Source organism: Salmo salar, chromosome ssa07 (genome assembly GCF_905237065.1).
Source record: "Salmo salar chromosome ssa07, Ssal_v3.1, whole genome shotgun sequence".
NCBI classification, from domain to species: Eukaryota; Metazoa; Chordata; class Actinopteri; order Salmoniformes; family Salmonidae; genus Salmo; species Salmo salar.
The window spans coordinates 53,147,782-53,173,311 of record NC_059448.1 but is presented as its reverse complement, the minus strand read 5'-3'; the positions used below and the strand labels follow the sequence as shown (position 1 = coordinate 53,173,311).

General features: G+C 45.6%; 1 protein-coding gene across 3 annotated transcripts in view; it reads left to right on the top strand.

Moving 5' to 3' along the window:
* LOC106609634 (IQ motif and SEC7 domain-containing protein 3-like) overlaps positions 1 to 25,530 on the top strand; it is a 183,470-nt gene that overhangs the window by 69,318 nt on the left and 88,622 nt on the right. For 2 of the 3 annotated variants that reach the window (XM_045722253.1, XM_045722254.1), the window contains exon 3: positions 15,863 to 16,358. The exons of the other annotated variant lie outside the window; for it this stretch is intronic. In XM_045722253.1, the coding sequence (XP_045578209.1) occupies positions 15,863 to 16,358 (496 nt within the window). The remainder of the gene's footprint in view (positions 1 to 15,862; positions 16,359 to 25,530) is intronic. 3 annotated transcript variants of the gene reach the window in all.

Here is a 25,530-nt window from a genome sequence, read left to right as displayed (position 1 = left end):
CAGAGGTTATATAACATGCTCAGAGTACATAGTCGGAGGCAAAATGGATTGCGACTCGTGAGTTTGTTTCAGTCAGAGCTCCACCTGGTCTCACATGATAACTGCCTGCGGCGACTAGGGCAGGGACTATAGGAAAGATGCTACGTGGCTAAGCTAGATGACCTTCACTTTGTCTGAATGGAGAATGTAAAGAGAGTCAACTTGTCGTCTTGTATAGGGAACATTGTGATGATGAGAAATCTGATCGATGTCTGAAGAGAGATGGATAGACACATTGTGGAATGACATTTTGCTGAACTCTGATCCTTCCAAAGAGATTTGTGACGGAATTAATTCCGTTCTAGATGTGATGGGCGCACGTACGCACACACACACACACACACACACACACACACACACACACACACACACACACACACACACACACACACACACACACACACACACACACACACACACACACACACACACACCAACTCTCACTCTCACGCACAAACACACACACACACACACCAACTCTCACTCTCACATGCACACACACACGCGCACAGACACACTCGCTTCACCCCCGTAACCCCATCAACATCATTGTCCAGCTGCTTAATTATTTTACCCAAATCCTGTTACACCACAGCCTTTTCTGTGGACAAATCAATCTCCCTGACATCATCAGAGTGGACGGCGGTGTGTCAACACTAAATGGGATACAGGATCCTGGGGTTAATGACTAGATGGCTGTCTAACGTAATCAGGGTGGGTGTCGGTCTCTTGATTTATATGCTGAATGAATTGATCAGTGTCGCAGGCTGACTGAGCGCTGGGTGCAGGCCTCAAGTCACTAGTGTGGGTGTGTGGGTATGGCATTACTGTAATGAGCTGTATCCATCAAATCAAAGAGGGAGAATCGGAGCCACCTCTAGCCCAGCTTTGCTGCACCTGACCTGGGTCGGGGAGACTCATAGGGGGGCTTGGAGATTGGAGCAGTGGAGGTGGTCTGTGGTCGGTCTATGTTTGGTTTATGGTGGTTTACTGTGTATGGTGAGAATATAATCAAAAATATAAACGCAGCATGCAACATTTTCAAAGGTTTTACTGACTTACAGATCATATAAGGAAATCAGTCAATTGAAATAAATTCATTAGGCCCTAATGTATGGATTTTACATGACTGGGAATACAGATATGCATCTGTTGGTCACAGATACCTTTACAAAAAAGGCAGGGGCCTGGATCATTAAACCAGTCAGCATCTGGTGTCACCATTTGCCTCATGCAGCACAACACATCTCCTTCACATACATTCACATTTATCAGTCTGTTGATTGCGACCACTGGAATGCTGTCCACTCCTCTTGAAAGGCTGTCTGAAGTTTCTGGATATTGGTGGGAACTGGAACACGCTGTCGTACACGTAGATCCAGAGCACCCCAAACATGCTCAACGGGTGACATGTGTGGTGAGTATGCAGGCCATGGAAGAACTGGGACATTTTCAGCTTCCAGAAATTGTGCACAGGTCCTTGTGACATAGGTCTGTGCATTATCATGCTGGAACATGAGGTGATGGCAGAGGATGAATGGTACAATAATGGGCCTCAGGAACTTGTCACGGTATCTCTGTGCATTCAAATGCAATTGTGTTCATTGTCCGTAGCATATGCCTGCCCATACCATAACCCCACCGCCACCATGGGGCACTCTGTTCACAACATTGACATCAGCAAACCACTTTCCCACACGACGCCATACACGCTGTCTGCCATCTGCCCAATAGAGTTGAAATCGGGATTCATCCGTGAAGAGCACACTTCTGCAGCGTGACAGTGGCCATTGAAGGTGAGCATTTGCCCACTGAAGTCAGTTATGACGCCGAACTGCAGTCAGGTCAAGACCCTGGTGAGGATGACGAACACGCAGATGAGCTTCCCTGATACAGTTTCTGACAGTTTGTGCAGAAATTCTTTGGTTGTTCAAACCCACAGTTTCATCAGCTGTCCGGGTGGCTGGTCTCAGACGATCCCGCAGGTGAAGAAGCCGGATGTGGAGGTCCTGGGCTGGCATGGTTACATGTGGTCTGCGGTTGTGAGTCCGGTTGGATGTATTGCCAAATTCTCTGAAGCGATGTTGGAGGCTGCTCATGGTAGAGAAATGGACATCAAAGTCTCTGGCAACAGCTCTGGGGGACATTCCTGCAGTCAGCATGCCAATTGCACACTCTCCTCAGATCTTGAGACATCTGTGGCATTGTGTTGTGTGACAAAACTGCACATTTTAGAGTGGCCTTTATTGTCCCCAGCACAAGGTGTACCTGTGAAATGATCATGCTGTTTATTCAGCTTCTTGATATGCCACATCTGTCAGGTGGATGGATTATCTTGGCAAAGGATAAATGCTCACTAAATTTGAGAGAAAAAAGCTTTTTGTGCGGGATCTTTTATTTCTGCTCTGACCCTCTGCTCTTCCATCTCCACTCCCGCAGTGGATATCCGATAGCCCAGGAAGGAGACAGCCTGCTGGAAGAAAAAGGCACTTCTCCGCCTTGGCGTACAGGTGATGCCCTATCAGCCTCTCCAAAACGGACCTGACATGAGAGACATGTTGCTCGCGTGTAGTGGAGTACACCAAGATGTCATCTATTTACACCACTACACAGCGTCTCTAAACACCTTGTTAATGAAGGATTGAAACACCGAGGGTGCATTTGTTAGGTCATAGGGCATTACCCTGTATTCGTAGTGCCCAGTGCTGGTGCTGAAGGCGGTCTTCCATTCATCCCTCTCTCTGATGCACACCAGGTTGTAGGCACTGCGTAAATCCAATTTGGTAAAGTACTGAGCACCGTGCATCTGTTCGATCACAGTGGGTATGAGAGGCAGGGGATAACTGAATTGAACAGTTGCCTTATTCAGTCCGATAATCGATATAGGGGTGGAGCATCGCTCCTATATCAGAGATATTGGGATGTCCTGCTGCTTCCTATCCTCTTGGGGCGGTCATTCTATCACAGGTGTAGAGAGGAGTAGCCAGGAGGCAGTCGCAGGTTTAGAACTACTGAATTTATTTAAGCATAGATCAAAGCGGGACGAAACCCAAACGCTGATGTGCTCAAAATATATCTTCATAAACAAAAAGGCAAAGGGCGAACCCAAAGTGCAAAATATAAAGTACTCAGGAAATAGTAGGAGAGATTCCTCTCAGGAAAACAAGTAACATTTACAATGACGACAAAGACAAATGACAGAGGGAGTATATATACAGTGATAGAGTGGGGATTGGAACCAGGTTTGTGTAATGATGACGAGACAAGTCCGGGGGTTGATGAGTGAAGGGCATTTGCCAGCAGTAGGTTCGGCGGCAGCCAGAAGGCCAGCGATGCCGAACGCTTGAGCTGGACAGGAGGGGGAGCCAATGCGAAGGCTGGTGTGACCAACACTTTACGTGCTGCGTTTATATTTGGTTCAGTGTAGTTAAAGGTGTGGTGTTTTAGAAAGAGAAATCCCATGCAGTCAGATACATCTGGGTGAACTGTCTCATTTTTACATTGTGTGTGTTTCAGTGTTTTTTTTGTATTGTGTGGTTTTGTATGTGTGTCATGTCTGTCATTGTCTCTGTGAGAGAGTGCATGTCTCTGTTGTGTGTGTATGTGTGTGTGTGTGTGTGTGTGTGTGTGTGTGTGTTGTCAAGAGGTTTGTGAATAACTGCGTGCTGATCCAGCTCAGATGGCGTGAGTGTGACAGCTGTTTGGATTGGGCTTTTTGTCACTGGCAGCTTGCCGTAGTCATTCATCTCCTGGGTGCTTGCTTACTCTCTCTCTTTCTCTCTCTTTCTCTCTCTCACTCAATATGTATTTCTCTCCATCCCTCTCTCTTTCTCTCTCATTCTTAATGCACCATGTCTTACAGTCACACATTCAACACGTCTCCTCTCCAGGCAACATGTAGCCACCCACGTTCACCCCATCTCCACCCTTTCAGACCTCATGTAACCCACCTAGAACCCAGTGCCTTACCCCTTTCCTAGCTGACTTGGTTTGACCGAAAATGACAGTCCTCCAGTCAAAGCTATTTACGGAACGGACCATTTCATGTTCAACAGGGTTGATTAGTGGTGGTGGTATTAGCGATTCATGAGGTCTATGTCAAAATGTTAACGGCTGATTTGGCCGTAAATTGGGGGGTCAAATCACAGATTAAAAGCAGAAGAAGGAGAGAGTTCAGAAGTTTGTAATAATTCATCAGAAAATAATATGACTTCCCTTGACCTTGTGATTAGAGAGAGGAATGTCGTTGTCTGATAGTTTGTGGTTTTTGATGATATTACATTTAATGATATTCAACAACTAAAATATAAAGTGACTTTATGGATTTTAATATATTGTACAATCCAAAGGGATGAGATGAGCCTTACATAATCTAAAGTGTATTGATGTATTTCTGATAGCATGACAGTGCAGAATCTAGGTGATCACTGACTTTGATTTTTGTACCACTACAAAATAATCCTCCTTTTTCACCTGTTGAAGCTGTGACTATATGCATCGATTGACCTTTGACCTGAAAGGGGGATAGAAAGGTGAAGGTAGCTTATGTTGTTGTGTGGTTAGTCGTGTTGCAGGTCAAGTTTCTCTTGTGCTGTTGACAGGGAGAAGAATACGTCAGTTGAGACAGGTGGCTGATGTTCAACTGCAGCTAAATGTATCTTATTACAGATACTGTAGAGCTTGTTATGCCACCTAGCTTTGTGCAACACACACACACACACAGTATGAGGGATGTCCCACTGTTGCAATGTTTAACACCACCATTAACAAACCACCATTTTCACATAAATCCCAAGAACAGCCTGCGTGGCACTAAGTCATGCTTCTTTCTCCACCAGTCATACTGAGGAATAGTGGCTGATGTATTGGCCATTCAATGTATTAGGCCTACTCTTCTTTCTGCACCAAAGGGAGGAGGAGGAGGAGGAGGAGGAGAGGGTGAAGGGAGCAGAGGAGGAGGAGGGGAATCAGGGGAGGAGGAGGAGGAGGAGAGGGTGAAGGGAGCAGAGGAGGAGGGGAATCAGGGGAGAGAAATATGCTTATTTATGCGGAATCAGCCAGTAACTGGTCTTTGTCCTTGTGTTCTGCCTGATGAACTGATTAATGCTCGACTCATGAGCTGGAGGAGGAGGAGGTGGGGAATCGGGGGAGGAGGAGGAGGAGGAGAGGGTGAAGGGAGCAGAGGAGGAGGAGGGGAATCAGGGGATAAGGAGGAGGAGGAGAGGGTGAAGGTAGCAGAGGAGGAGGAGGGGAATCAGGGGAGGAGGAGGAGGAGAGGGTGAAGGGAGTAGAGGAGGAGGAGGGGAATCGGGAGGAGGACTGGGAGGAGAGGGTGAAGGGAGTAGAGGAGGAGGAGGGGAATCGGGAGGAGGACTGGGGGGAGAGGGTGAAGGGAGCAGAGGAGGAGGAGGGGAATCAGGGGAGGAGGAGGAGGAGAGGGTGAAGAGAGCAGAGGAGGAGGAGGGGAATCAGGGGAGGAGGAGGAGGAGAGGGTGAAGAGAGCAGAGGAGGAGGGGAATCAGAGGAGGAGGAGGAGGAGAGGGTGAAGGGAGCAGAGGAGGAGGTGGAGGAAAAGGAAGAAGAAGAGGGTGCTAGTAATCTGAAAGAAAGCAATAAGAGAGTGGAAAGAGAGGAGGGTTGTTAAAGAGTTAAGCAGTTAGGGTTGAATATATTACATTTCCTCAAATCAGCCAAATCACAGTTGTGATGCATAGGTGGTGTACACTAGCTACAGTAAGGTATATGTGGTGTACACTAGCTACAATAAGGTATATGTGGTGTACACTAGCTACAATAAGATATATGTGGTGTACACTAGCTACAGTAAGGTATATGTGGTGTACACTAGCTACAGTAAGGTAGAGGTGGTGTACACTAGCTACAATAAGGTATATGTGGTGTACACTAGCTACAATAAGGTATATGTGGTGTACACTAGCTACAGTAAGGTAGAGGTGGTGTACACTAGCTACAGTAAGGTATATGTGGTGTACACTAGCTACAGTAAGGTAGAGGTGGTGTACACTAGCTACAGTAAGGTAGAGGTGGTGTACACTAGCTACAGTAAGGTATATGTGGTGTACACTAGCTACAGTAAGGTATATGTGGTGTACACTAGCTACAGTAAGGTAGAGGTGGTGTACACTAGCTACAGTCAGGTATATGTGGTGTACACTAGCTACAGTAAGGTAGAGGTGGTGTACAGTAGCTACAGTAAGGTAGAGGTGGTGTACACTAGCTACAGTAAGGTATATGTGGTGTACACTAGCTACAGTAAGGTAGAGGTGGTGTACACTAGCTACAGTCAGGTATATGTGGTGTACACTAGCTACAGTAAGGTATATGTGGTGTACACTAGCTACAGTAAGGTATATGTGGTGTACACTAGCTACAGTAAGGTATATGTGGTGTACACTAGCTACAGTAAGGTATAGGTGGTGTACACTAGCTATAGTAAGGTATAGGTGGTGTACACTAGCGACAGTTGGGTCACTTTGACATTCTTCCTTCTTCGCTAGTATCGCTACTATAAACAACTCAGTTTCTGCAGTGTCATCAGCAGCAGAGATAGATTAGATATCTGGGCTCGTGACCAGAGGGTTTCAGGGTTCAGATCCCAGATGGGATCATCGCCATGGAGACACAGAAAAAGGGCAACCTTTTGAAAGCCACCTCAGCAATACTGTATGGATGGCAAATTAGCCCCCCTCCCATGTATGCTAAATCCATGCCTGAACCCCAAAAAATAAAAGTGTTGCTTGTTTCTTGTTCTGATGTTCTGTGCCCAGTTTACAGTTTTCTTACTGTAGCTAGTGTACACCACCTATACCTTACTGTAGCTAGTGTACACCACCTATACCTTACTGTAGCTAGTGTACACCACCTATACCTTACTGTAGCTAGTGTACACCACCTATACCTTACTGTAGCTAGTGTACACCACCCTACTACTGCTGCTACTGCAGCTAGTGTGCACACCACCCTATACCTTACTGTAGCTAGTGTACACCACCTATACCTTATTGTAGCTAGTGTACACCACCTATACCTTACTGTAGCTAGTGTACACCACCTATACCTTACTGTAGCTAGTGTACACCACCTATACCTTACTGTAGCTAGTGTACACCACCTATACCTTACTGTAACTAGTGTACACCACCTATACCTTACTGTAACTAGTGTACACCACCTATACCTTACTGTAGCTAGTGTACACCACCTATACCTTACTGTAACTAGTGTACACCACCTATACCTTACAGTAGCGAGTGTACACCACCTATACCTGACTGTAGCGAGTGTACACCACCTATACCTTACTGTCGTCAGGGAAACGTTCAGGTTCAGAATACTCTCTCAGGGGGGTGTCATGACAAAAATCCTACTCATATGAAGCTGACAAACCGGGACGGGAGCGAAACAGCGTGCTACCACAACACACTAGGACACAGGGGGCTCTTTAGCGTCAAATCGAGATGGCCGCGGGACCTAGGGAGCTCTGGGACTGGCTTCTGTGTACCATGAAGTGTTTAGAGTTGAAGGTTTCTCTAAAAGAGATTCTAGACTCATAGGGTCTCATCTCTACTCAAACACTCTAGGAAGGAAAAAAATATTAATTTTGATATGAATTAATAATCATTATGTTTAGTTTTTGAGCCCGGGATGCCTGAAGCGTGAGAGTAGTTAATGTTTCACACTGTGGGAGTGGAGGGGGGTCATTAAAGAGATTGTTCTCTCTCCTTCGGCAGGGAACTGGTGTGTCACAATATGGGGGCAACAGGGAAACAGCAGGGAGGCCTGCGCATGCTAACACAGACACACAGAGAGAGAAACACACACACACAGAAATGTACACTCACATGCGCGCACACACACACACAGAAATATATATACAGAATTACACTCACACAAATACACACACACACACACTTACAGTAATATATGACTCAAACACATGACACCCACACGCAGACACACACACACACACACACACACACACACACACACACACACACACACACACACACACACACACACACACACACACACACACACACACAGACAGAGAAAGCCACACACACACAGAAAGCCACATACATCACATCCCTGCAGTACTGCACAGCGCCAAGGACACACGTTCCTTTAAAAACACATAATGTTGTGTGTGTCGCACACACTAAAACGCTCTGCATGCAGGGTGCCATGAACACAAGGAGCATGTAAGCTGAATCTTCCCTTTAATGCAGCAACAGCAGTATACAGTAAAGTCAGCGAAGAGGATGGACAATGCAGTAGATAAACCCCAACCCTGGGTAGCCAACACTTTGATGTCACCGTGAAAGGAAACTGCTGCAACACTATTGCAGCTAACCAAACACAATGCAGACAACCAACCGTCAACCAACCTCGCATTAACACGCCCGGTCGGCTCACGTAGACTTGTGCAGGTGTTAGCGGTCACTGTTGAGCGCGAGCCGTCGGCACTGTAATTACATCCTAATGGCAAAGCAACGGAGGCTGGCTGCACTTGTCAGTCTCCTGGCAGAGAGAGAAAAAGGGAAGAGAGAGAGACATGGAAGAGGGAAAGAGATAGAGAAGGAAAGAGGAGAGAGCATGAGAGAGAAGAAGAGAAAGAGACAGGGGGGTAGAGAGAGGGGTTAGAGAGAGAGAGCTTAGAGAGAGAGCTTAGAGAGAGAGAGAGAGGATAGAGAGAGAGAGGGAGAGGATAGAGAGAGAGGGGGAGAGGATAGAGAGAGAGAGAGAGAGGATAGAGAGAGAGAGAGAGGATAGAGAGAGAGAGAGAGGATAGAGAGAGAGAGCGAGGAGAGAGAGAGAGAGGGAGATAGAGAGAGAGAGGATAGAGAGAGAGAGAGAATAGAGAGAGAGAGAGGATAGAGAGAGAGAGAGAGAGGATAGAGAGAGAGAGAGAGAGAGAGGATAGAGAGAGAGAGAGAGAGAGAGAGGATAGAGAGAGAGAGGGAGAGAGAGGATAGAGAGAGAGAGAGAGAGGATAGAGAGAGAGAGAGAGAGAGAATAGAGAGAGAGAGAGAGAGGGAGATAGAGAGGATAGAGAGAGGAGAGAGAGAGGGAGATAGAGAGAGAGGGAGATAGAGAGAGAGGGAGATAGAGGAGAGAGGATAGAGAGAGAGAGAGAGAGAGAGAGAGGGGATAGAGAGAGAGAGAGAGAGGGAGATAGAGAGAGAGATGATAGAGAGAGGAGAGAGAGAGGGAGATAGAGAGAGAGGATAGAGAGAGGAGAGAGAGAGGATAGAGAGAGGGAGATAGGGAGATAGAGAGGATAGAGAGAGAGAGGGAGATAGAGAGAGAGAGGATAGAGAGAGAGGGAGATAGATAGAGAGAGAGAGGGAGATAGAGAGGATAGAGAGAGAGAGGATAGAGAGAGAGAGAGGATAGAGAGAGAGGATGGAGAGAGAGAGAGAGGATAGAGAGAGAGAGAGAGAGAGGATAGAGAGAGAGAGGATAGAGAGAGAGAGGGAAGAGTGAGTGTCAGGCAGCAGCCAAGGCCTGGCTCTGCCTGTCAGTCACCCTGACACCTGGAACCACTCAATCTCCTTAGCCCACAGTGGAAGGAGAGAGATGGAGGGAGGGAGAGGGAGGGAAGGAGGGGGCAGGGAGCATGATGGATATGGCAGTGGAGGCTGGTGACTTGAACAATTGAGGAGGATGGGAGACCCACGGTATAGGCATGGAATCCACCTAGACCACAAAGTGTGTTTCAGAAATCGTCAAAGACAAATGATTTTAACCTAAAGCATTTAATAAAGACATGTATAGTAAGTACACTATTATGGGGAATGGAGATGAGGGCTACTTACAGTGTTGGGAAGGGACCACAGCAGTGATTGAATGAGGGTATGAGGCATGAGTTGAGGTGTTCAGAAGCTTGACTTCAGTGCAGGACAGGATTTGTCTGGGAAGACAAAAAGCAATAACACAACACACTAAACAGTTAGACTAAAGAGCTAAGAATGAGTTAGTCCAAGCGTAAAATCATTGATATGTAATAATGTGATTGTGTATGTGATGGACTCTACATACAGTAATGATAGAAAATTGATAGGGGTACTCACAGTGCTTGGAGAGAAAACATTCAATGTGCCAGTGGAGCACATTGAATGTTGGCTTCAGTTGATGTCAGGAGAGAGTTGACGATGCTAGTGGAGTGGTCATCACCTCTTAATCAGGGAACAGGAGGGGACTTGGCTGTAAATACAAATAGCAGATACATTCCATTACAGCTGTGCCATTGCAGGTGTGAACAACAAGTTTCTCCATGAAGTTAAACTCAGACATCTCAAAATTCACAGTCAAACACAGACTGCGCATCTCGCCCACTTCACACATCAAAGTAGCCCAAGAAACGTTCCTGAATAAATTCCTGATCATCCACATACAGTACCTGACGATAACTGACAACTGCAAGCAGACTGGTGGCACCATAGGTCCCTGAGTGGGGAGGCAATTTTTTACCTCCTGGGGCCTGGAGTTTTTCCTTATCTGTTAACTTATTTAGCAAAACTCTGGACCCTATAAGGTATGACAGTGATTCATCAGTTGTAAAAGGTTTTATAAGGGCTATGATGGGACCAGTTTTTCTTAATCAGGCCACGTGGATGAAAACCCTGCCAAACTGCAGTAACCTTATACTTATATCATATGAATTACATTTAAACGAGATGAGGAGGGAGATTCCCTCTACCCAGACACAGAGACATCAACTGATAGACGACAGAACTCACAGGGCTGAGCTTGCTTTGTGCGTGTTTGCATCATGCAGGCCTATGCAGCTGTAGGCCTTATAAAACATTAACTCACATCTGTCATCACCATAATGTTGACTGATTCATTACAGTTAATCATTATGGGATGAAAACGTATTGGCAGCCTAGCCAGACCAATTTTGAATATAAAACAAATTTGACCACATTCACATTTTCTCCTGACACACAAATGGACTATAAATACATAACATTACCAATTAGTTACCCTGACCAGATGGACGGGGCGCATAGGCTGTATGCAGCTGCTATTATTAGTAGCCTACAGTTGATCAGACTGAAAAATCATGAATTCTCTAATCATAATCCTATGATCGGATGGACAACATGTCAGTTCATATTGCAAAAGCTTTGATTTGTTGGAGGTCACCCTCCGGAAGTAGTCATGATTACCATGTAGGTCTATGGAAGGAGGTGAGGCCTACGAGCCTCCTAGGTTTTGTATTGAAGTCAATGTACCCAGAGGAGGACAGAAGCTAGCTGGCTACACCATGGTGATACCCCAGAGAGTGCTGTTGAAGTTACTATTGACCATTGCAAAACAGTGTGTTTTAATCAATTATTTGGTGACATATGAATATATTTAGTATAGCTTTATCTAAAAAGGATAACTTTTTTTAGTTTTTTAGTTTCACTATTTTTATTTTTATGAAATTTCACTGAGGAGGATGGACCTCCCCTTCCTCCTCTGAGGAGCCTCCACTGGCATATGGAGGGAGGGAGGAAGGGGGGGCAGAAGGGAAGGAAGGAAGGAAGGAAGGAAGGAAGGAAGGAAGGAAGGAAGGAAGGAAGGAAGGAAGGAAGGAAGGAAGGAAGGAAGGAAGGAAGGAAGGAAGGAAGGAAGGAAGGAAGGTGGGACAGAGGCAAGTGGAGAGAGAGAGAGACGAGGTGGGCAGGGAGCATTATATATTTGGAGGGAAGAAGGGAGGGAGGGAGCTAAGAGGAGAGATGGATTATTAGAGAGAGAAAAAGAAAGTAAAGAGGTAGAGATGTAGTAGTGGAGGTGAAGAGGGAGTAGAATAGTTTCATATGCAAGCAAACACCTCTGTCTCACTGTCTCACTGTGTGCTCTTCTGTTTGTCCGTAGCTGCATGGCATCGACATACCTCTCTACATTGTCTGTTTGCTCAACACCTGTCTGTCCTGTTCCCCCTGTAAACTGTATCACCCCTGTTGCATACACTATAGTCCCTCCATGTCCTTCCTCTGTTACCCTGTCTCTTTAGATATCAATACGCCATATCAATGATCATCAGAAGTACTTTTCTTACTCTTTGAGGGACAAACAACAGGGAACAGAGATTGGATTCGTCACGACAACAACAGAAAAACAGGGAAACTCTTCCTGCAAGAAAATAACTCCCCGTCTCGGGCAGGATGTATTTTTACCCCGAAAGCCCAAGCACACCTGCTGAGTGCCGAGGCGCCCAGGCTTTATTTCTCCATCCATTATTCATACGCCAGCTCCATTATGAGAACACGTCCTGTCCTTATGAAGATACTCTCTGTCTGCCTCACAAGCTGTTCAGTGAAAATGCAGAGCTGTTGTAGAGACCTACAGTATGTGAGGAACAAAGGAAAACAGAATGGGATTTTGTTGGCAATGCACTGCGCATAGATCGTTTGGGTAAAATGTGTTAGGGTGAATGCATTGGCGAGGAAGAGGTCCGCAAACATTGGAACAGTGAAGAAATAAGCAAGTGCACTGTGCTGCATGCACACACACACACACACACACACACACACACACACACACACACACACACACACACACACACACACACACACACACACACACACACACACACACACGACACAACACTTCAGTCCCCCCTCTCTGTGTTAATTTTCTTCATCACTGAGGTTTGGGGAATTAGTTAGATTTTTCCATCTTGCTTTGATGATGATGCGGCACCACAGTATGCTGTTTTGACTGCAGCTCTGTATTCGCTGCAAAGCCCTGTTTTAGCACCCTCAGGGGGAATCTCCTCTTCCAGTACTCGTTTGCAGCGCTGCATATGTTTTCCTGAAATGTTCAGATTTGTTGCTCACTACAGTCACAGCCACTGTCAAAGAAGAGGAAATGTGATCGCTCCTAAACATGGCCCGAATTCTAAAGATTTCAGAGACATTCAGGGGTAATTTTGCAGCACTGTTTTAATAGCGCATTAAAGAAGAGCTTTAAGCAGAGAGTGTGTTGTGATACCCCAGGATGGATTCCACCATTTTAAAGGACATTATACTGGACAGTAATAAAGACAAACACACACACACACACACACCACACTCACACTCACACACACACTCACACACACACACACACACATATACAACACATCCCTGCAGTACTGCGGAGCACCAAGGACACATGCCTTTAACACATGCCTGTGTGCGCCTATCTAGCATACCAAAGTCTTTCTTCCTCACTCTCTTTCTATTTTTCTCTCTTTCTCTTGCTCTCTTTCATGTGTCCATGAAAACACACTCATGGGCCTTATCTCAAAGAGTAGAAAACTCCTCAAGTTCTTAAAACTGTCGACCGTAGAGCTATGAAGACGAAGAACCAAACGTAGCAAGAAAGTACCGAATCATGTGGTTCAGTTCCATTAAACTTCTCTCTGAAAGAACTGAATCATGTGGTTCAATTCCATTAAACTTCTCTCTGAAAGAACTGAATCATGTGGTTCAGTTCCATAAAACTTCTCTCTGAAAGAACTGAATCATGTGGTTCAGTTCCATTAAACTTCTCTCTGAAAGAACTGAATCATGTGGTTCAGTTCCATAAAACTTCTCTCTGAAAGAACTGAATCATGTGGTTCAGTTCCATTAAACTTCTCTCTGAAAGAACTGAATCATGTGGTTCAATTCCATAAAACTTCCCTCTGAAAGAACTGAAACATGTGGTTCAATTCCATAAAACTTCTCTCAGAAGTTGAAACCGGGGGGAAATGAAGGCTTGGCCGTGTCATACATCAATCATCATCTGGCCTGACGTAGATCTAGAACACTAAAGTGGCTCAGCAACTCAGATAAAGACATGAAAAGCTGCCACGATGGAGTTCACGCTTAGTCACTTTCCCTCACAAATGTAGGCCGACCTATAAAAGTTTTATCAAAAGAACAGTAACACTTCTTTGTCTTGCATTCACACTCCCATAGAAACTTTATGTTACATGTAAGTTATTTTTTTTCTCATACTTGGATTTCTGTTTTTCTATCAGAGGACAAGACATGTTTTATTGGCAGTTCCCGACAAACTGGCTCGTTACTTGTGGCTCACACATTGGACATTGGAGAACCAGTAATATTTTGTAGTGGCTAGAGTGCTGTGATCAGTCTGTCAGTTCCAGAGATGTGATAGGAGATTGTCTGTCAGCAACACTGGGGTTCTGGGCTCCACTATAGGGCAGTGAGAGGCTTTATCAGGCCTTGGCAATTCAGAGAGAGAGAGAGAGAGAGAGAGAGAGAGAGAGAGAGAGAGAGAGAGAGAGAGAGAGAGAGAGAGAGAGAGAGATTGAGGTTTAGAAAGTAAGGAGGGAGGGGAGTGTGGAGAGAGAGAGAGAGAGAGAGAGGGTATAAAGAGAGGAAGGAGACTAGTGGGAGAAGGACGGGGGAGAGCACAAGAAGGAGGTGAGGGAGAGAGAGAGAGGCGTCACTACAGACCCGGGTTCGATCCCAGGCTGTGTCGCAGCCGGCCTCGACTGGAAGACTCATGAGGCGGCGCACAATTGGCCCAGCTTCATCCGGGTTAGGGGAGGGTTTGGCCAGCTGTCCTTGTCCCATCGCGCTCTAGTGACTCGTTGTGGCAGACTGAGCACATGCACGCTGACTCCGGTCGCTAATTGTACGGTGTTTCCTCCTACACATTGGTGCGATTGGCTTCCGAGTTAAGCGGGCAGTGTGTCAACAAGCAGTGCGGCTTGGCAGGGACGTGTTTCGGAGGACGCATGGCTCTCGACCTTCACCTCTCCCATGTCCGTATGGGAGTTGCAGCCATGGGACAAGACTGTAACTACCAATTGGATATCACGAAATTGGGGAGAAAAAGGGTTAAAAAGTACCAACAAATATATATATTTTAAAGAAAGAATAAACAGCATTTGAGAGAAGATGAGAGAGGAAGGGGAAGAACAGAGTGATGGTCATACAGAGATGGCCAGCAAAGGAGCGAGGAAGAGGGGAGGAGCAACAGAGTAAGAGAGAGAGCCTCATGGTCCCAGAGTAATATCAGACACTAGCCACCCTGCTGACAGCTGAGTTCCCACTCTGTCAGTCACTCCATCAAACACTGTGACAGTCCCAGAGTCCCCAACAACACAACAGTAGCTACAGTATGCTGTGGTCCTGTGTACAGTGCAATGCCCACGGCAGGTCACACTTCAGACATCCCCATTCCCTTTCTAAAAGCCAACACACACACACACACACACACACACACACACACACACACACACACACATGCTTGTACGCACACACACAATCACGGGTGCTCACATGCACACACGTGCTATCCCACACTTGCTAATGCAAGCACACACGCACACACACACAGGCACTCACACAAACACACACACGAACACCTCAGGCTGCCCCTGTGGAGACAGTCTAGGCCTGTACTTACCCTGTAGCTGCATGACTGTATCCCATGTCTGTGTGTCGCTGTCGGATTCCTCCAAAGTTGTTCTTCGTGTGTCCTCATAATAGCTCCTCTGTGTGGTGTTGATGCAGTGTGTCTGTGCTCTTTTGAATACTGAAACTGAAATGCACTGTGGTCGTATAGTGTCCTCTGTTCTGTGCTTGTGCTGTCTATACCGGACAGCCTCCGCTGACACACAGACAAACTGACAGACTCCTGTTCTTCTGACCCTGCACACACCTCGTATCACCAGAGACACAGAGAGAGGTTCACACAGAGGTCAAACCCTGTACTACGACCCAGCCAGACAGCCTGGAGAAGAGGTCAAAGGTCAGCCAGCAGGAAGCAGAACCCTCACTCTGCCGTTTTCTCCTCCTTTCTGCAGCGACGACCTTCCTCCAGACTCACCCTCGGGGGAGGAGGGAAAGAGAGAGGGAGAAGGGGAGCCCCAGCCCCAGGTCCAACCCCAGCAGCCTGAGCTCCAAGCCCAGCCCCATCCTGAACCTCAGCCTCAGCCTAAACCCGAGGGCACGAGCGTGGGTGAAACAGAGCAGGAGGTCGCCCCCGCAGCCTCCCGCTCACCTAGCGGAGGGGAACTCGAGCAGGAGGAGGGAGAGCGAGGAGATAAGGAGGAGGAGGAGAAAAAGCAGAAAGAGGTGGTGGATTCGCAGCAGGAGCAGCAGCATGAGGGAGAGGCAGCAGTAGAGGCTGATGTGGAGGAGGAGGAGGAGGAGGATGGGGCAGAGGCCAGGGGGGGAGCGGCGGGGAGGAGGGCCAGCCTGCACCACACAGCTTCCCCCATGAGGGTGCAGCGCAACGGGGCCTGCTCGCACTCCGCCACCTCCGACTACGAGCTCTCGCTCGACCTCAAAAACAAGCAGGTAGGGTGTGTGGGGGGGGAACGGTGTGATATGGGCGGGGGTAGGGGAGAGGGGGGAGAGGCTTGGGTTGTACTGTATGTCTTGTGGTCTTTGTGGTCGTTTGTTGAGGTTCTGTCTGAGGTCAAGGCTGTTTGTTTTGTCTGTTGAGGCTGTTGGTGTTTTGGTTCACCTGGGATTGTTTGTTTGTTATGGCTGTTTTTTGTGGATTGGCCTCGGCTGGCAGTTGATTGGCATTATTTGCCTTTGAAGTTGGCTCTGCAGGTGTTCTTAGGGTGTTTTGGGTTGTTGAGTCTTGCTGTCTTCTTCATTAACATGAGTCATCATCATCATCTCCACTGTCATTTTCACCTTCATTGACATAACATGGCTTTTGTCTTTTGAACAGATGTGGAACAGTGACCTTCCACTGAGGCAGTGTGTGTTTTGTTCTCACAGCACCTTCTTCTGCTGTGTGGCAGCTTGCTGTTTAGTGAATGGCTCACACTGTGTGTTTAAGTGTCTGGGAGGTTTTTAAATGGAAAACATTTAGTTGCTTCCCACCGACTCTTTCTCTCACTCACACAATCACACATTCTCTTGTATAAATGATGCATCGTCATGGTAACAGAATGAAGTAATATTCCCGATGGTGGTTGTGCTGCTTGCATGGACTAAACTCATGTCTTCTCTCCTGGTCTGTTTGTCTTATGTTGTTTTCACCTTAACATCATATGTTCAGAGTTGCCATATGTCTACACTAGAAACTCTACTGTACATGAAGTAAGTGTTCAGGAAATCATCCATGTGTGATGGCCCTGCTAACATACAGAGACCCATCTCCCTGTTCTGTGTCTCACATCTCATTTACATGGTGTGAGTGTGTACGTGCGCGTGGGCGTCTGTATGTCAACTCCGTGTGTGTGTGCGTGCCTGTGCTTGCATGTGTATGTGTTGTGTGTGTTGTGTGTGTGTGTTCTCATCATCCCATTCATCAGAGACGTTGGATTCATCAGGCACTCATCTGCATATGAGGGGCCTTGACACTGCATATGAGGGGCCTTGACCACCCCATTCCCCATCCCGTCCACTGACCTTCAATCAGGTAACCTTTCCATTCCCCATTTCATCCACTGACCTTCAACCAGGTAACCTTTCCATTCCCCATCTCATCCACTGACCTTCAACCAGGTAACCTTTCCATTCCCCATCTCATCCACTGACCTTCAACAAGTTAACCTTTCCATTCCCCATCTCGTCCACTGACCTTCAACAAGTTAACCTTTCCTTTCCCCATCCCGTCCACTGACCTTCAACCAGGTAACCTTTCCATTCCCCATCTCATCATCTGACCTTCAACCACGTAACCTTTCCATTCCCCATCTCATCCACTGACCTTCAACCAGGTAACCTTTCCATTCCCCATCTCGTCCACTGACCTTCAACCAGGTAACCTTTCCATTCCCCATCTCATCATCTGACCTTCAACCACGTAACCTTTCCATTCCCCATCTCATCCACTGACCTTCAACCACGTAACCTTTCCATTCCCCATCTCATCCACTGACCTTCAACAAGTTAACCTTTCCATTCCCCATCTCATCCACTGACCTTCAACCAGGTAACCTTTCCATTCCCCATCTCGTCCACTGACCTTCAACAAGTTAACCTTTCCATTCCCCATCTCGTCCACTGACCTTCAACAAGTTAAACTTTCCATTCCCCATCCCGTCCACTGACCTTCAACCACGTAACCTTTCCATTCCCCATCTCATCCACTGACCTTCAGCAAGTTAACCTTTCCTTTCCCCATCCCGTCCACTGACCTTCAACCAGGTAACCTTTCCATTCCCCATCTCATCCACTGACCTTCAACCAGGTAACCTTTCCATTCCCCATCTCATCCACTGACCTTCAACCAGGTAACCTTTCCATTCCCCATTCCGTCCACTGACCTTCAACCAGGTAACCTTTCCATTCCCCATCTCGTCCACTGACCTTCAACAAGGTAACCTTTCCATTCCCCATCCCGTCCACTGACCTTCAACAAGTTAACCTTTCCATTCCCCATCTCGTCCACTGACCTTCAACCAGGTAACATTTCCATTCCCATTCCGTCCACTGACCTTCAACCAGGTAAGGTAACCTTTCCATTCCCATTCCGTCCACTGAACTTCAACCAGGTAAGACAACCTTTCCATTTCCAGCTCTCACACAGATCATCAGTTACACCTCAAGACCAGAGAAAGAGAAAAAAGAGAGAAACTTGTGAGCGAACAGTGTAGTTCTCAAGGTGTAAAAACAACAACTTGCTGAACCATATACAGTGCCTTCATTTACATGTTAGTCATTTATCAGACACTCATCCTCTTAGCGGGATCAAATTTGACAACATCCGGTGAAATCGGAGCGTGCCAAATTCAAAATACAAAATTGTAATATTAAACATTCATGAAAATACAAGTGTCTAACTGCGTTGTCAGATTTCAAAAAGGCTTTACGGCGAAAGCATAGCATTCGATTGTCTGAGGACAGCGCCCCATGTCAACATATCTTTCAAACCAGCACTGGCGACACAAAATCATAAATAGCGATAAAATAAATCACTTACTTTTGAAGATCTTCCTCTGGTTGCAATCCCAAGGTTATCAGCTATACAATGAATGGTCATTTTGTTCTATAAAGTCCTTCTTTATATCCCCAAAACGCCGTTTAGTTGGCGCCATTGAATTCAATAATCCAGTCTTTCAACATGCATACAAAGGATTCCAAAATGTTACCAGCAAAGTTCATCCAAACAATGTTTTTTATCATTCCTCAGGTTGTCTAATATCTAAATAAACAATAATATTTCAGACGGAGAATAGTATGTTCAACAGCAAAGGAAAAGAACGAAGAGAGCGCCCACGTTCACACGCGCAAAAAGACTACTTTTGCCCTGGCGCTCAACTTGGAACGACAACAAATACTTCTTCATTTGTCAACAAAAAAAGCCTAAAACCTTGTATAAAGACTGTTGACATCTAGTGGAAGCCATAGGAACTGCAATCTGGGAGGCGGAAATAAGATCTTTCAATAGCATTGCATTGGAAGTCATTCCAAGCTCAAAAAAATAAATAATTCAGGATCGATTTTCCTCGGGTTTTCGCCTGCTATATCAGTTCTGTTATACTCACAGACATTATTTTAGTTTTAGAAACCCAGAGTGTTTTCTATCCAATCCTACCAATTATATGCATATCCTAGCTTCTGGGCCTGAGTAACAGGCAGTTTACTTTGCGCATGTCAGACAGGCGGAAATTCAGGAAACTAGCATTACTCGCAGAGAGGTTAATCAGAGCGACTTACAGTTAGTTGCCCTAATTCACCCCTTATCACCCTCATCCTCTCCCCTATTTCACCCCTACTCTCCCTCATCCTCACCCCTGTTTCACCCCTTATCTCCATCATCCTCACCCCTATTTCAACACTACTATTCCTCATCCTCACCACTATTTCACCCCATATCATCCTCAACCTCACCCTTATTTGACCCCTTATCTCTCTTACACTAACCTCTAGTCCTTATTAAGATTTAAACCCCCCCCCCACCTCGTCACTCTTTTAATCTCTCTTGTGAAGATGATCTCCTTCACTGCCTTCCTCTCTGTGTGTCAGCATTGCTTCACATGTCTGATGTGTTAGATTGATCTTCTGTCCGGAGAGAGGAACTCCAGATGAGGTTTCATTTCACAGCCTACGGGTGGGGAGTAGGTCCTGCCACAGATTAGCGTGAGAGTGATCCCATCACATGAACGATACTTTGATTACTGCAGCAACAGCCCCTAAGGCTGTTTATACAGGTGAAGTCGGAAGTTTACATACACTTAGGTTGTAGTCATTAAAACTCATTTTTCAACCACTCCACAAATTTCTTGTTAACAAACTATAGTTTTGGCAAGTCGGTTAGGACATCTACTTTGTGCATGACAAGTAATTTTTCCAACAATTGTTTACAGACAGATTATTTCACTTATAATTCACTGTATCACAATTCCTGTGGGTCAGAAGTTTGCATACACTAAGTTGACTGTGCCTTTAAACAGCTTGGAAAATTCCAGAAAAATATTTCATGGCTTTAGAAGCTTCTGATAGGCTAATTGACATAATTTCAGTCAATTGGAGGTGTACCTGTGGATGTATTTCAAGGCCTACCTTCAAACTCAGTGCCTCTTTGCTTGACATCATGGGAAAATCAAAATAAATCAGTCAAGACCTCAGAAAAAAATTTGTAGACCTCCACAAGTCTGGTTCATCCTTGGGAGCAATTTACGAATACCTGAAGGTACCACTTTCATCTGTACAAGCAATAGTACGCAAGTATAAACATCATGGGACCACGCAGCCATCATACCGCTCAGGAAGGAGACGCACTCTGTCTCCTAGAGATGAACGTACTTTGGTGCGAAAAGTGCAAATCAATCCCAGAACAACAGCAAAGGACCTTGTGAAGATGCTGGAGAAAACAGGTACAAAAGTATCTCTATCCACAGTAAAACGAGTGCTATATCGACATAGCCTGAAAGGCCGCTCAGCAAGGAAGAAGCCACTGCTCCAAAACCGCCATAAAAAGCCAGACTAACTGCACATGGGGACAAAAATCGTACTTTTTGGAGAAATGTCCTCTGGTCTGATGAAACAAAAACAGAACTGTTTGGCTATAATGACCATTGTTATGTTTGGAGGAAAAAGGGGGAGGCTTGCAAGCCGAAGAACACCATCCCAACTGTGAAGCACGGGGGTGGCAGCATCATGTTGTGGGGGTGCTTTGCTGCAGGAGGTACTGGTGCACTTCACAAAATAGATGGCGTCATGAGGAAGGAAAATTATGTGGCTATATTGAAGCAACATCTCAAGACATCAGTCAGGAAGTTAAAGCTTGGTCACAAATGGGTCTTCCAAATGGACAATGACCTCAAGCATACTTCCAAAGTTGTAGCAAAATGGCTTAATTAAGGTATTGGAGTGGCCATTACAGAGCCCTGACCTCAATCCCATAGAAAGTTTGTGGGCAGAACTGAAAAATCGTGTGCGAGCAAGGAGGCCACTAAACCTGACTTAGTTGCACCATCCCTGTCAGGAGGAATGGGCCAAAATTCACCCAACTTATTGTGGGAAGCTTGTGGAAGGCTACCCGAAACGTTTGACCCAAGTTAAACAATTTAAAGGCAATACTACCAAATACTAATTGAGTGTATGTAAACTTCTGACCCACTGGGAATGTGATGAAAGAAATAAAAGCTGAAATAAGTCATTCTCTCTACTATTATTCTGACGTTTCACATTCTTAAAATAAAATGGTGATCCTAACTAACCTAAGACAGGGAATTCTTACTAGGATTACATTTCAGGAATTGTGAAAAACTGAGTTTAAATATATTTGACTTCGGTGTATGTAAACTTCTGACTTCAACTGTATGTGCTCACGTAGAGAGTTTTCATAGGCAAAATGCTATAGTATATTGCTCACTCTATATTTAACATAAATGTTTTTCAAAGCCAACATTTTGGGATTTGGCTATGTAAGTATTGTATATTAGTACAATCATAGTTAATCATGACCAGGACAAAGGTAGTGTTCACAAAAGGCTTTTGGTGTACTCTGACATCAGTATTCCTGTCATTAGAATCTCCTTGCTCAAGGATAAGCTGAGCCTCAATGTGATTTTATACAGAATACATTTACACAGCATAGCCTGCTCTGTAGGTGGTATCGGCACCTACAGAGCAAGTAAATACCGTGGGTCCAATCAGTCCTGTGAAATAACCTTTTGTCTAATAGCATTAGTTGTACAAGTGTCCCAGTTGATAGGCTTGTTGATGAAGGCTCCCTCTAACAGCTTTTTCCTGAGTCCCATTTGTCGAATTCCCACAATTTTGTCTCTGGGCCCATAATTGCCTTTTTGTTCTGCAGATTCCTTCTTGAGAAAGCATTGGATTCGAGCCTCATTAATCAAACTACATTTATCTCTGTAATGTTTCTCAGTGGCGGGGTGAGGGATGTTATCAGACAGCCTGTGTTCCCTCATAATCACACTCCAAACCTCCACCAGAGAGAGGGGATATTTCACAACGCCATTATGGAATTGCGAGCTAAGTAATCCACATCAACCCAACTTTTTAAGGCAGATTTTTTTTTTTGAGTGGGAGAGGCACTCCGCGTCTCAAAGTTCAATATGTTTACCCGAGCGTCTTTAAACTGCTAATGCTTAAAAATGGGTGGATTAGCACATTTTATCACACCGTTGACTGGGTATGCTGAGAGCAGGGAAAACTGATCGTGTCCCGTCTTCAATACTCTAGAGATTAAATGTTTTGAGAGACGGGTCGATGGAATCCTGTCAAGTTCGTTTTTTATCTTCTGCCAGCTTTTTGCGTCGGTTGAACTGTCACTCTTTATGCTTTTTGAGAAGTGAACGTAGAATCTCCAACTGCTTCTCACAACAAAGTTTAATAGACCTCAAAGGGTTGAAGCCGATGCTCAATAAGTCAACTACTTACTCGACCTCAGTGCTCCAGCCACTACCACGAGCCCGTCCTCCCCAATTAAGATGCCACCAATCTCCTGTGCTTGACCTACTGTAGGTTATCACCTGACTCTCTTACGTTGTGGGCACCAAATGCATCTCCATTCCTGATAAACAGTAAGAGCTGTTCAGATTGATGCTCTATTTCTCAGAATTAGCTGAAGCCTTTTTTATGTTACAAAGCACAATATAACGCCATAATTATGTAAAGTTGACAATTTTCCTGGTGCAAATTAACTGACCTGACATGAATGAGCTTATAATTAGGAGGTAGCATTAGTCGTGCCCTCTCAACTATGTGTTTGCTGCATGCAAATGTAATCATATGCTATTTAATCTCTGTGCCAGAACTGAATTTGAGGGTGACACTCATAAATATACCTGGGTCACTAAGCTAAATGTCAATGAATACGATGAACGAACAAATTCATCCGAGGATACCTTTTTCTGAACACAAAATTCTTCAAAATCCCTGAAGTGTGTTTGGCTCATAATTGACTTCAGGCTGGGTTTGCGTACGTGTTCATTTTGTTGTCCACCTGTATCGTGACATTTGGTGAGATGAAGTGAATGGGTTGCGTGACAGACTGTGAATGCCAGCTCGTCCTTGGAGACTATTCACCCAGATGAATGCAGCCAGGGAGAAGGCCAAGAGATACCATCCATAGCACATTTCTCTGAATAGCCAGATCTGATAAGCCAGAACAAAAAATAGCACTTCAAAAAAACAGATTGTTCCCCATAGAAAGTCTGACCTTTAATATTGGAAACCATTTTCATGCCTGGCATAAACATCCCCCCCGAAAACAAACTCTGAATGTGCTATTTCTGCAAGCCTTGGGGTATTAATATTTCAGTGGTAAAGAGGCAGAATCCCATCTCTCATACCCAGACTGGTCTTGTTTCAATTCATCAGCAGTAAATTCATACGCCCATAAAGTCAAAGGCCTGGTTGTGTGTGAATTCTGTCTGTCTTAAAAACTCCACTTGGCTCTCGCCCTTTGACCCCCTAGTGTGTAACGTTTGGTTATAAAACCATGTCATAACCCCAAAATACCATTTGCCTCATGTTAGATCAGTGTCACCTCAGCATTTTTTAAATAAATATTTCAGGATTTTTCTTTGAAGAGTTTTCAAAACTGTTCCTGGAGAGCTACCCTCCTGTAGGTTTTCACTCCAACCCCAGTTGTAACTAACCTGATTCAGCTCATCAACCAGCTAATTATTAGAATCAGGTGAGCTAGATGAGGGTTGGAGTGAAAACCTACAGGACGGTAGCTCTCCAGGAACAGGGTTGGAGTGAAAACCTACAGGACGGTAGCTTTCCAGGAACAGGGTTGGAGTGAAAACCTACAGGATGGTAGCTCTCCAGGAACAGGGTTGGAGTGAAAACCTACAGGACGGTAGCTTTCCAGGAACAGGGTTGGAGTGAAAATCTACAGGATGGTAGCTCTCCAGGAACAGGGTTGGAGAGCCCTGCTCTACCGTATCTCCATTGCCCCTCAGTCTACCTCTTTTAGTTCCACTACCCACCTTCCCCCTCCATCCCACCATCTCTCTCTCCTGCTCACCCAGACTCTCAGTGTCTAATGGAGATGGCAGAGAGATACAGGCTCAGATAAAGCTGTGATGGGACCTAAATTCTTTATGCGCCGTCCCCTACCAACTCATTCGGAAGGCAAAACAAACAAGCCAAACTGCCGCCTTTAATCAAACGCAGCCCCCTCCCAGCTTCCGGCTCAGATCCAAGGCTACCTCTGCCTCAGACATTATTTCTATAATTCGTTTTGACGAGTGACACCTTTCTGAGGGATGGGTTGCGGCTATTACCTTAACTCTGGTTTTTTAAGCCACCCCATTCTGTCCAGACGAAGTCAGCAGTGACGAAGCTGATTTTGTCATATTGAGTGTGTACTCAAAGTTCTGTCTGTCGGAACATTCCAGATAGATAAAAAGTGATGAATATTCAAGGCAAGGCCCAATACCGGTCTGCAGGAAGAGAAAGCGATGTTCTCATTCTGAGATGCCTCAGAGAGACTAGAGACTATAGCTAAAAGTGCCAGTCTCATGTAGAATGACCTTAATATTCTCCCAACATCTCTTCCCTTTCTCACAGTGGCCTCGCTGCAGTGCAATGTAAAAGGGATCAGATAAGATGGATTTTCAGTGTCATTTCGGTTTTCTAAAGAGCCTTTCTAAGGGATGGAGTTCTCCAAATGACAATGGGCCGAGATTGCATCATGCTGCAGCCACCCCACTTATTGCAAATTGCAAAGCCTAGTGTGCATTATTGCATGGCTATCTGTTCTTCCCCACAGAAGTCTATAGAATGCAGGTGACTTTGCTTGGGACTGCAGAGTAGCGGTTGAAAGTCTGACGTTGATCCCCTGGTGGCCCCGCAATCCCTTCTAAAACCATTCACCCAATTGCCTTTGAGTCACAGGGGGGATATTTTACGTGAACGGACTTAATCCATATATATTCCGGATCCTGTCCTCAACTGAGCAGACATACGTCGAGAAACCTAGTGGCAAGATGGAGAATAGCACCACATTTTCTATGTTCTCAGAGAACATTGGAGAGATCAACCCATAGGGATAGTGTAAAGGGTTGACACAGTTAAATTAACT